Below are 13069 nucleotides of genomic sequence, written 5' to 3'. Positions count from 1 at the left end.
AACATTTCTACAATGAAAATAGGGGCATCCCATTCCATAATGATAATTTTACTGTTTATACCCCACACATTTTATTAGGTTGCCCCCGCACTCTGGGCAGCTTCCAACATAAAAAAAACATAACAAAACATTAAACATTTTTAAAAACCTTCCCTATACAGGATTGCTTTCAGACAGCTCAGGAGGCAGATAACTCCATACCCTCCAACATTCCTCCAATGAAAATAGGGACATCCAAAGGAAAAGTGGGACATTCTGGGATCAAATCAAGGATGGCTTCTCTGACTCAGGGACGTCGCTAGAAAATAGGGACACTTGGAAGGTCTGAGAAATAGCAAAACACACACACAGTTAAAGGAGGGCTTTATGCTCCATCTTATGAATAAGGGTGAGGAACCTGTCTTAAAAAGTGGAAGTTCATTGTTCTGAAAGTGTGTCCATAAGAGAAGGCAACTATCGCACACAGGAAATGAGGACCAGAGGAGAGAGGCACTTGCAAGCCAGGAAAAATTACTGTGCTGTCAGTTTGTTCAGCAATGTTACATGAATGTTTAAAGTAGCTGAAACAGTTAAATAGTGAACAGCGGTAGAGACGATACTGGCAGACAGACTCAAGACTCAGCATTGTCTCTCCAAAGCCTATGCTCAGCCTGAAAACCTTTATCGCCATACTTGTAAAGGGGAAGCCCATGGGTTGCTTGACTGGGACCTGGAAATGACACTGCCCACCTTGTACTCTCAGGCTGAATATTAGGCTGGGCAGCCAAGTGCAGCTCTATACAGTTTAGCCCTCAGGCTTTGTGTTGGTCACCAAGCAACAAAATATTGACCCCGTCTCTTCCAGGAGCTTTAAAACAAAAGCCGCATAAAATCAACATGCGTTGAAAGCTTGTTCAATGTTTGGATTCGTTAAGGGAGAGGTTATTAAGAGTTTTATTGTTTCCTTTGGCAACACTTACACATTGTTCTAACTTGGGAGTTTATGGTGAAGGGCAGATAAGGAATCTAATAAATAATATATTGTATGTGCTAACACCTGAAACAAGCTTGTTCTGTAGGTCTTCCAGGACTCCAAGGACCAGCTGGTGGAAAGGGGGATCTGGGCCCACGAGGACCAGTTGGTCTCACAGGAGAGAAGGGTGTGCAGGGAGAACGAGGCCTGCCAGGTGAGCGGACACAGCAAAGTGCCAAACCTAAACAACATCTGCCATGTTTTTAGGCTTGAAACTAGCCTTACTGACTTAGCCCAACACTCCCTGAATCTTCATCTTGTCAGTGCTCGGTTCAGATACCATAAGGGAAGAATATAACCAGAGAAAACCATGCCTGGATCTTGTCACTCTTAAGGGTAACGACAGACAGGCATTCTAAGACCTGGTTTGCACAACAGGGGAAGCTAAACCATGGTTTATCAGGACCACACAAACTGAATAGTTCTTCCTTCTGCATATTTCTGTTAATCTTCTTGAAATCCAGCGATACTGTTTGCCACAGTTGCATGCAGGCAAATCTGCTGCTTTTCTGTTTTCATCTTATATTGAAAGTTCAGGTGTCTGTTCATCATCATCATCATCATCATTTTTTTGTATGCCGCCCCTCTATAGTTAAAACTATGTTCAAGGAGGCTTACAGCAGGAAAAGATTTACATGATTACAAGCATAGCAAAAAAAGTAATAAACAAGAAATAAAACACATTGAAAAGTACACAACAAAATTGAACAATTTCCACATAAATTATAAGATCAAAAATTAATATCAATAGCAGCAGCAGCGACACCCCCTATGCCCCAGTCCAAGACTCTGTTCCCATTCCTATTCTCATGCCTCCTTATATTCTGTTAGCCATTTGTAACTTAGCTGCAAAATAAAGATAGAAGCATCCCATATATCATTTATGTTCTCTTATGTTCATTTATGTTCTATTTCAGGTATACGTGGTCCCCAAGGACCTCCTGGACAACCAGGTATATTGCAATTAACCTCCTGGACAACCAAGAGAAATGCAATTTAACACAAATACTTCCTACCATTTGTGCTTCATTTAAGGTTCTATTTAGACTGCAATGTTGTACACACTTACATGAGAGTAAGTCAACTGAATCCAGCACAGCTTATCTCTCAGCAGATATGCCTAGGATTGAATAGTTAATCAACATGTAATCCTATACATGTTTACCCAGAAGTGTAACTCTGTTCAGTAGGGCTTACTCTGAAGTAAATGTGATATGGATTGTACACTAATAATACTTACCCAGTGGTACCTACCTCTGAGTAAACTTGCCTAGGATTTTACTAGTAAACTGCTTCTTATTTCACCCATAGCTGTCAATTTTTCCCTTTTCTTGCGAGGAATCCTATTTGGAATAAGGGCATTTCCCTTAAAAAAGGGAAAACGTTGACAGCTATGATTTCACCAACCTGTAACTAACTCCTAAGATTTATTTAAAAAGAAACAGTTCCATTCTGGGGTCCTAAGGCAAACGACAACTGACCTATCTAGTGAAATACTGCTGGGAAGTTGCTGTTTTGGTTTCTTCAGTGGATTTTTGGGCAAGAGGTTCAGGACTAACTTGTGCATCACTTGCTACAACAGCAAAAAAGTAAATGCTGATCAGCTGCCATTGGTTGATCAACAGATGCCTCTACGATCATGAAAAGGCTTTTGTTTTCCTCAGGTTTGTCAATAAGTTTGGTGGTGACTTAATAATCGAAATGAATTCTGACTCTCTGGCCTTGTCCATTCTAACTATCATGCTACTTTATAGATTTGCAGCCAAAGTCTGTGGTTATACACACAAATGCAAAATGATAAATCAACAGGAAGCTGGTGTGAAATGACTGAAGAAGACAATTTCGCTTTGTTGGAAGGCAGTATTTAAGAGAGAGGCATCTGTGAAATGCAAGTGCTGTGTTGTTCTGATACTGTGTTGTTGTCAAGGGATGTCTTGTCCTGAGCCTTGAAAGGATGTGGAACAAAGGAAGCTTCCTGATTCTGAGTCAGACCAATTGGACTATTTAGCTCAGTGTTGTCAACACAGATTGGCAGCAGGTTTCTTGGGTTTCAGGCAAGGGGCAATCCCAGTTGCCAGGGATCAAAGCTGGGACTTTATTTCTGCATGCAAGGCAGGAGCTGTGCCAGCACTAAGCTGCAGTCCTTCTAAACCTTCCCTCGTTCACCAAATATGACAGATACTTCAGTGCTTGATTGCTCTCTCAGTGTCATTCTGGCTTTGACCAAGCTTCTTTGGTTCACTTACAAGGTCCCGCAGGCAGCATGGCGCCACCAGGAAGTCCTGGCCCAAAGGGAGCGCAAGGGGAGAAAGGACAGAAAGGAGAAGCAAGCACCCTGCCAGGTATACAAATGGGAATGTTGCTCAATCTGTTGAAATACTGATTCCCAAGAAGTTTCTGACCTGACCTTCCCCTTTATTCTTTCAGGAGTACCAGGAGTGAAAGGCGATCGGGGGGAAAGGGGTTACAAAGGTGATCCAGGTAAAAATATAAATGGAAGTGGAAGAACCCAGTGTGTGAGCAAAACACATCTCATTCAGAGAGATGTGAGATGCCATAAGGCCAGGACAAATCCTTTGCTGTGGTATCTAAGTGTTTTACAGAGATGTATCACCAATAGAAAAGAGTTTTTATTCCAAGTCGGTCTGTTAGTTCTCCAACATTCCCCAGGCTGAATCTAGCTTCAGAGCGATCTGACCTCTGACAGCCTGGTCAAAAGCTGATCAAGGTATAGTTGGCATTTCCAGTTCCGGAAAAATTACCCAGAGATCTGCTGGTAGGTTCTGCTCCACTTTCTCCTCACCCCAGTTCTAGCTAATTCAGGACTCTAAACTGCCTTACAGAAATCAATGGGACATAGTCTCTCCTGTGAAAATTCCCTGAGGAAAATAGCCATGGAGTGGTGCAATACACATTCCTAGCATGGATCTCCTGTCCTTTTTTTTTTTTGGAGAAATAAATCAGACCACTGGTCCATCTAACCCAGTATCCAGTGTGGACTACAGCTCCAGTAATCTCTGACCATGATCCATGTTGGCTGGGGCTGTTGTGAGTTTGAATCGAGCAGTGTTTGGAGTGCACAATGTTGGCTACATTGGCCTATGATGACTGGCAGCTGCTCTCTAGATTTAGATGGGATTTCTCCCACTTCTACCTGCAGCAGCAGTGCATGAGGAGGGGCACTCCTCTACCCCCCATCACCCTGCTGCCACTCACTGGGGCAGGAAGAGGGCGGGATAAGGCAAGGCTGCAGTGTGATTGGTGGTGTTGGTATGCCACAGGTGTGCCCTGCTAACCCAACTTGGCCCTGCGACCGTGGGTGCCTGGGGCTGTGGGTGCCATGCGGCGTGCCTGGCCCTGGTACCAAAATTTGTGGGTGCTCAGTCCTTTCAAGGGGAAATTTTGTGGCTGCTCAAGCACCCAGGGCCCCAGGGAGTTGGCACCTACGTAACCCAGTGTTCCCCTGACCTCTCTGCTGTCTCTCACCCTGCCCCATTCTGGTTAGCAGCTCCCAATCCACCTCCCAACTCCCCATGCATCACAGCTGTCTATATGGAGGTGGCAGGGCTCTTTTGCATCCGCATAATTAAAACTTTATCTCAATACATACATGTAGTAGAATTTTGAATATTAAGCAAAAGTTTGAAATTCCCATTGTCTTTGGATTTGCCGCTTTATATTCTTTCCCCCTCCCTCCACCCCCATTATTTTAGGCATACCAGGAAGTAAAGGGTCGAAGGGAGATCAGGGAATGACAGGTAAGGCATTTGCTGGAGTTCCTAAATGAAAGTGACGACTCAGTAGAATCAAAGCTGTGTACTCCATACCTTCGGCCCAGTATACTTGAAGGAGCATCTCCACCCCCATCGTTCAGCCCAGACACTGAGGTCCAGCGCTGAGGCCTTCTGGCGGTTTCCTCAATGCGAGAAGTGAGGTTGCAGGGAACCAAGCAGAGGGCCTTCTCGGTGGTGGAGCCCGCCCTGTGGAATGCCCTCCCATCAGATGTCAAGGAAATAAACAACTATCCGACTTTTAGAAGACATCTGAAGGCAGCCCTGTTTAGGGAAGTTTTTAATGTTTGAAGGTTTATTCTGTTTTTAATGTTCTGTTGGAAGCCACCCAGAGTGGCTGGGGAAACCCAGTCAGATGGGCAGGGTAGAAATAGTAACTACTACTACTTCTTCTTCTTCTTCTTCTTCTTCTTCTTCTTCTTCTTCTTCTTCTTCTTCTTCTTCTTTATTATTATGCTCCCCAGAGTGACTTACAGTTAAAACATAATGCAAAAATACAATGCAATGCAGTATTAAAATGCAGCAAAGCTATAATAGTGACATGGGCATATAAACTCTCAAGGGGACGAAGCAAAAACCAGTACTCCAACTACTTAAAAAGTTGCTTTAAAAGCTTGGGGAAATAAAAATAGCTTGAGCCTCCCTAGAGAGAGCAATCATGAGATCGGGGAAGCACTACTGAAAAGTATCTGTCCCGGTTGCTACCTGGTGAACATCAACTCTGATAATGCCTCTTTTTTGACTGAATGGAGGATAGAGAGGAATATGTGACTGTGTGCAGAAATTAGCCCACAGTACAAAGGTGAAATTCACATTCATTGCTCCGCTGAGTTTTATCTGAAGGCCACATTCCTTTCCCTGCAACTTTCCAGGGGCCACATGCCAGAAATTTGATTGATTGCTGTGTTACGTTCTAAAATTATTCGACCTTTGACTTCTATATGTAGTGATTTGCAGTTCTGTTGTGAGCCACTCTGAGCATGTTTTAATGGGGAAAGCGGCATACAGATTTAAATAATAAATAAATAAAGCCCACTGTGTTCCCCAGGGCTTACTCTGTGTTTAGGACCACAACCCTTAACTTTCATTTCTGTGGAAAAGGCAGAGGAATGGCAGGATCCATTTGGTTATTGCACCATAATGGTTTCATGGTTTCTGCAGGTAATGCCCCTTGTGCCATTTGCTGTTGTCTTGTCCCTGTGAAATTGAGACACCCACCTTTCTTACTTAGGGAGCAAAGGCATGCCTGGTGAAAAAGGAAGTAAAGGAAGTGCCGGATCTAATGGGGAGAAAGGCGAACCAGGAAGAAAAGGAGACAGAGGCATTCAGGGATATACAGGTAAAAGAAAGAAGGCAAGACAGAAAGAGACGACTGATTACTATCTGATGTGCTTTATATTGGCACCAAGTTCATGGCAGGGATTACTTCTGAACTGGGAATTTTCTTATTCATAGTCCAGTTTCTTAGCCACTATATTCCAGCAATTAGCTCCAAGCCACAGTTTGCAATGATCATTACACTTGGTTTGACCTAACCATGGTTAGCAATGTTGCACTGTGCTTAGAGGAGTGAAATTGAACATGAGAAGGCAGGAGAAGGAAGAGGAAGAGGGCATGTCTGGGTCCGGGGGGGGGGGGGTTCCCCATCTCCTGAATATGATTAGGAAACTTGGCAGCTTTTGCACGAGGCAAAAACCAGAAATACTGATATCTTATGCAGTTAAGGGAAACTCAAAAAAATTTCATTTGAACCTTATTAATGCAAAAAATTATCTAGATGTGCCATCATTCATTTGTTCCTTCTGTGTTAAATCAGGAGCAACAGGAGCAAAAGGGATTAAAGGTGAAAAGGGGGATTCAGGCAAGTATGGTCTTTTTCTCTATAAGTATATAAACTTTTCCCAATCCAATGTTTTGTGGAGCTTCATTGTACATTAGACATGGGTGGCACTGTGATCTAAACCACTAAGCCTCTTGGGCTTGCCGATCAGAAGGTCAGCGGTTTGAATTTCTGCGACGAAGTGAGCTCCCATTGCTCTATCCCAGTTTCTGCCAACCTAGCAGTTCGATAGCATACCAGTGCAAGTAGATAAATAGGTACCACTGTGGCGGGAAGGTAAATGGCATTTCCGAGCGCTCTGGTTTCCGTCACAGTGTCTCGTTGCACCAGAAGCGGTTTAGTCATGCTGGCCACGTGACCCGGAAAGCTGTCTGTGGACAAACGCTAGCTCCCTTGGCCTGAAGCAAGATGAGCGCTGCACCCCATAGTCGCCTTTGACTGGACTTAATCATCCAGGGGTCCTTTGCCTTTTTACCTTTTTTATTGTACATATGGAGCCCCACATGAAGTGAGGCTTCTCTGTTTCATTTGGTGTCTGAGAAGAAGAACACTAGAGGCACAATAACTTGCTTATCAAGCTTTCTCTGTTAGTGAAGCAAATGTGGGACAGCTTCTCCTTGTGTAGGGAGTCCTATTAGGCTTGTAAGAAGGCATCGACATCTGTTCCGACCCACATTCATTGCTGTTTCTGTCCCACTGCACTTCATATTCTGACAAAAACTACATTACTTATCTCGCTGTCTGCCATGGTGGAATTTTACATTGTTAATTCCGTTGTCATTACATTATTCTGCACCATTCATTTCAATGCAAAAGAAACACAATGCAAGGTATGGGGGGGGGGGGAGCCATCAATTACACATTATTTGTGGACTGAAAACAACAGTGAACACCCAATAAATCAACTTTGGCCATTTATGTTTCTGTTTCCATTGGAAGCCTCCACCATCCGTGATTCATTTCCATGCACACCAGTCAGTAGGGTCAAGGAAACAGTACTCTAAAGTGCAGCAATGCTACTAGTAAACACATATGTGCACATTATCATTTTTATATGTTTATCACAGGATTAGGCTTCAAGTCCCAAGTGATGTCATGTGTCCTTGTGTTACACTGCGAGTTGGCAGCTACTCACGAACAGCTTCCCTTCAAACCACCATCAGAGTTGATTTGGAAGCTTACAAAGCAATAGGCTGGGCCTCATTCTTGGAATGTACAACACATATTTCAGCAACCAAAAAGGAGGGGATGTGTAGAGACCACCTCTCCCATCATTTACTCACACCCTGCCCCAAATCTCGATGTGTTGCCTCTGTCTCCTGATGTGCATAAATGTTGCCTTTCAAAAACATCCAACAGGGAGCAGTTCTGTTGTAAGACTTGTTGGAGGACATCAACGTGGTCGAGTTGAGGTTCTGTATTCAGGAGTATGGGGTACCATATGTGACGACAGCTGGGACACTAATGATGGAGCTGTGATTTGTCGGATGCTGGGATTTAGTCGAGTAGTTGAAACCTTCACTGCAGTTGCAGGTAATTTATTAGTTCATTCCCTGGCTGATTTAATCAAGTCGCAAAAGATTCAATTGTGTGTAATATGACTGTGTTCAAAAATAGCAGGGAAGGGGAAGGTATTTCTCTTTGCCATCCAAAACATGTCACTAGAGTAGAGCTAGGCAAGCAGCCTTATGCTGCTCCCCTCTGAATATTCAGTTTGAATCCTCGAGACCCCTTAAAGGGAGTTTTCAAGTGCTTGAAAGACTCTGCCACTCCAAGGGGGGGGGAAGGTTGGCCAATGTGATGGGGTAGAAACTCCCTTGCAGATGGTAAATGCCTGCTGGGACTCTCATCCTTCCTGGATTGTTTGTAAAGAGAAGGCTCTGTTGTCAGGATCTTTTATTGCTGGGGGTCATGGGAGTTATAGTTGAAGTACAGTTCCCATGACCCCTGGTTGAAAAAGAGACTGGCAGGATCTTCACTTTCCAAATAGTTTGGGAAATGATGAAAGGCTGAGTAGGGGTCCCTTCACTTTGAGGAGCCATCTAGTACCTGGTACCTCATCCCAGACTCACAAAGCAAGTTCTTTGCTCCTTGGGAGATGGGGTAGCAAGCAGTGGAGGTGTGATCAGAACCTCAACAGGCACTGCCTGCTCACAGAAGGCTCTGGCAGCCTTGGCTTCTTCTCAGAAGAATGTGGAGTGTTCACCTAATAGGGGAAGGGCCATAGCTTAGTCATAGAGTGTTTGCTTTGCATACCAAAAGTCCCAGATCCAACCAGGAAGGTGTTTCACCACTGGAACCCAGTGTCCAAAGTTTATTAAAGTGTACTAAAGTCTGCAGGAGGCAGTGGAAGACAGGAGTGCTTGGCGTGCTCTGGTCACGAAGAGTCGGACATGACTAAACGACTAAAGTCTGCATGCTTCCTTTATGGCTAGTTACTGCTTTTGAAGTTGCTGCTGCCTGAAATTGTTTGCTGGACAATAGGATGGTAGAAAAGAAAAGAAGAGTGAGATTCTCTTCCCAAGCAATTTTCATTCTGGAGTAATTAAGCAGTTGTTATGCAGCTCCAGAAGCATTTCCTAAAGCAGCCTCCCCTACCCCTACCCTCCACTTTCCTGGTACTTAGGCATAATGAGATATTAGCATGTGAGTCACACGATGGATTGTTGCTTTGTTATTTTTCACCCTTTTCCTCCCTGTGCTAACTCGTTACATGTCTGCTTGACAGCAGGCTCTGGACAAATCTGGTTGGATGACGTGGGATGTACCGGAACAGAATTCTCCATTTATTCATGTAAAAAACGTGACTGGGGTCAAAACAACTGCAGTCATAATGAAGATGCTGGGGTAGAGTGTGCCTAATGGAAAACAGTTCTGCTCCAATGTCTGAGAAACAATACCTTAATACTGATGATTCCACGAAGAAGTGTGCATGGCACTGTCCTTCAGAGTGTATCTCTTGGCTAATCAGAGAATGGATTAATTTTGTTTGACTCCTTTAATTCCACTGTACAACACATCTCTACGTTCTCCTTTGCTGATCAAGGCTATTCTAATTGGGTATGTGAGGAATCAACATCAGTAACTGGGCTCACTTTATTAGAAGACCAGTAACTGAACTATTATTGCAGGGGAAGGGATGTAGCTCAGTGGTTAGAACATCTGCCTTGCATGAGGAAGGTTCCCGGTTCAATCCCTGGCATCTCCGGGTATGGCTGGGAAATATCCCTGTCTGAAACCCTGGAAAGTCGCTGCCAGCCAAGCGTGGGCAATGCTGAGCTAGATTGACCTAAGGTTTAACTTAGTATAAGGGCACTCCCTGTGTTCCTAATCATGACACAGGAACTACATCCTAATCACATTAACTTGGGAGTAGGGTCTTTAGAAAGGCCTACAATCTTGACTGTTTTCAGTAGCCTTCTCTTGTGTAATGATTTATCATGCTCTTTTGCTGTTGATGGTTTTGGCTGTAGTCCCATTTTATTTGGGCTGGGAGAGCTGGGTGTGTTTTTATAACTGATAGGTTTGTTCATGGTTTGCATTGGGGAAGTTTGATGCTTGTATGTTGTTCCGTTTTTGTGGAAGCTGCCTTGAGATAGTTTTTCCTTGTAAAGGGCCCCCATATAAATCAAGAAATGAAGGACCCATTGAACTGAGGGATGCTGACTTCTGAGTAAGGATGCAGAGGATCCAGATAGAGGAAGGTGACTTGAAAAATATGTGCAGCTGGCTTTTGTAATTCAAACATGCCAAATCATTTTCCAGGTGTCTTCAGCTGGATATTGTCCATAAACCCATTGAAACGTACATCACAGAAACACTTTCGAAAGCAGATGAGACTTGAGGCAACACTTATAGCCTTTGTCTCCCAGAACCTTATGAAAGATAATGCCCATGTTTATTTAGTCTACCTTTCTGTGCCTTGTTCATAACTTCTTCATTTCACTATTTTCCTCTTAGAGCTCTAGCAGTGTTTGGCTGAAGTCACATGACACTGTCCATGATCCCAAGGAAGGATCTGGGTGTGGAGGAGAGAAATGAAACTGTTTCTATTGCCAAAGAGGCAAGCTTCTCAGAGAGAGAGAGAGAGAGAGAGAGAGAGAGAGAGAGAGAGAGAGAGAGAGAGAGCAGTGACCTGCTCCTACTGCTGGTGGGGGCTGCTGTAGTGAAAAAAGAAGCAAAGCTCTCCAAATCAATGTGTTGATTTATTTCTCGATGTCGTGATAAATGTTGAAATGTCAAAGCTCACAATGGCTTGCATAGCCATGATTTCCAAGGGGAGTCCCTGGACTCAATGCAGCCATCCACGTTGATTCCTTATAGATACATACCAAAAAGCACATAGCAGATGGTGCCTTCCAAATGTGCTGGACTTCAACTCCCATCACCCCTGACCATTGACTCTGCTGGTTGAAGCTAAAAGGAGTTGGTAGTCCAACAACAAATGGAAGGACACCACATTGGTCTCCCCAGCCATACGGCACAATAGGCATTATATTAGGATCAGCTGACAGTCCTGTAATAGTAAGTGTAGTGAGTACCATGTTAAACTTTGACTTGTGAGAACTGGGTTCATATTCCTGATCTGCCATGAACTTCACTGGTTGACCTTGGACCAGTCATTGTCTGAGCCTAGCCTCCATAACAAGGATAGTTCCAGACTAGAACTATCCTCCAAACTCCCAAGCTTGCAACACAGGCAAATAACCAATCCAGCAGTTCACATCATCCCTCCTCCTGTGAGTAAAAACTCTGGTGCTTACACTCCCCTGTGTCCCTGCTCCACTGTACCAATGTTTTTATGGTCATGGCATTCCTTTGGACTGTGGGCATTGGTTTTGCTGCCTGATTGGATGGTGGCAATATTGAAAAGATGGCCAATGGAGAGAGAGAGGTGGGGAAAGGGCAAATGAACTGTTGAGCGATTTCTCCAGATTTCCAGTCTGTATAATGAGAACCCTGCTGCATCAGGCGAAAGGCCCATCTAGTCCAGCATCGTGTTCTCACAGGGGCCTACTAGATGCCCGTGCCCGTCTCCCCACTGACCATTCCCAGCAGTTGGTATACAGAAGCATATTTGCTCCAGCACTGGAGGTAGAACATAACCATCATGGCTAATAGCAATTGATAGCCTTATTCTCCATGAATTTTGTCAGTCTGTATACTGGTGAAAACATTCCTGCAAACAACATAGCCATGCATTATTTTATTTTATTTTAAGTGCTGAGTACTTGCATTTGGAGCCAACAAGGTTTACATGGTTAACTTTCTGCTGGTTTAATAATGATATTGTGTAAGTTTCAGAATGTGCAGGTTTTAATTAAATACTTAGGCTTCCATTCACTGACGAATAAACCTTACATATACTTTACTAAATAATACCTCTCCTATACCAAATGTCTAAAGGCAAGCTCATAGTGCCCAATAGAAAAGGTGGATGATATAAGCAAAAACCTATCATAGTCACTTCCTGGGAGAGCCAAAATACATGACTGATCAATTCAGAACTAAGGTCATGTCTGCGCTACACCTTTAAACGCATTTCAAATATGTTAAGCATTCTGAGGCCCCAAGCAAGGAATCTTGGGGACTGTAGTTATAAAGGATCTCTGACAAAAACTTCTCAACCATCTCACAAAATTAAAATTCCCAGGATTCTTTGGGGGAAATCATAGCAGTTAACTCAGATGTCATCTAGTTTAAATGTATAGTGCAGATGTGCCCTGTTATTCCAGTTAATTGGCGTACATCCATGAATGTGTGACACTAAGGAAAGATTCACACCCTACATTTAAAGCACGATTTCCCCCAAAGAATCCTGGGAGATGTAGTTTCTTAAGGATAGTGGGAAATGTAGTCCTGTAGTGGGAAAACTACAATTCCCAGGAATCTTGGGAAAGTCATGCGCTTTAAATGTGGATTGGGTGGCCTTTATTTGTAGGGTATGGATTTGCCCTAAGTTTTAGTGACTGTATAAAGATTCTTGGGTCTCATTCTCATGAGGCACCAAAATTAATAGGGTACCTCTGCAAATGGTAGAAATCTATTCATTCGTAAGAAAAGAAAATGAATCCTGGTTATGAGAAATTTCAGTTACCTTTACATTCAATAGTCAAAACTTTGTGCTCACCATTTCCCCCATAGAAATAGCTAGCATTGCAACAGTACACAAGCATGTCAGACATGGAAAGGGACTGGGGAAACCCATTTTACACCCCACAGCTAGCCTTAGGCAAAGGTTGGGGGATTTAAACAGACACCTAGAAAAGTCATGCTGAAAATGGGCCAGGCCACACATGTAGAGGGAAAGAAAGGATTCTGGAAGCTCCTAAATGACTTGATGAATGACGAGAGCTGATTTCTAGTAGCAGGTCGGGACCTATATCTAGATTACAGTGCAGAATAAAAGAGCAGAATATGAATGCA

The 13069-nt window shown here is 43.6% G+C and overlaps 1 protein-coding gene across 4 annotated transcripts in view; it reads left to right on the top strand.

The window, feature by feature from the left end:
- Positions 1–11986, top strand: part of MARCO (macrophage receptor with collagenous structure) — a 29726-nt gene extending 17740 nt beyond the window's left edge. For 2 of the 4 annotated variants that reach the window (XM_081199794.1, XM_081199791.1), the window contains 9 exons: positions 1059–1166; positions 1930–1965; positions 3262–3354; positions 3440–3493; positions 4726–4770; positions 6035–6142; positions 6620–6668; positions 8007–8176; positions 9372–11986. In XM_081199794.1, the coding sequence (XP_081055920.1) occupies positions 1059–1166; positions 1930–1965; positions 3262–3354; positions 3440–3493; positions 4726–4770; positions 6035–6142; positions 6620–6668; positions 8007–8176; positions 9372–9505 (797 nt within the window). In that variant the 3' untranslated portion in view covers positions 9506–11986. Of the gene's footprint in view, positions 1–1058; positions 1167–1929; positions 1966–3261; positions 3355–3439; positions 3494–4725; positions 4771–6034; positions 6143–6619; positions 6669–8002; positions 8177–9371 lie in introns of all 4 variants that reach the window. The other 2 variants (XM_081199793.1, XM_081199792.1) reach the window with 2 other exon arrangements.
- Positions 11987–13069: the final 1083 nt, after the last annotated feature.

This window comes from Podarcis bocagei, assembly GCF_964188305.1.
Source record: "Podarcis bocagei genome assembly, chromosome: 1".
In the NCBI taxonomy this organism is placed as follows: Eukaryota; Metazoa; Chordata; class Lepidosauria; order Squamata; family Lacertidae; genus Podarcis; species Podarcis bocagei.
Note: the sequence above shows the minus strand (reverse complement) of the source record. Positions and strands in the feature narration are given on the sequence as shown.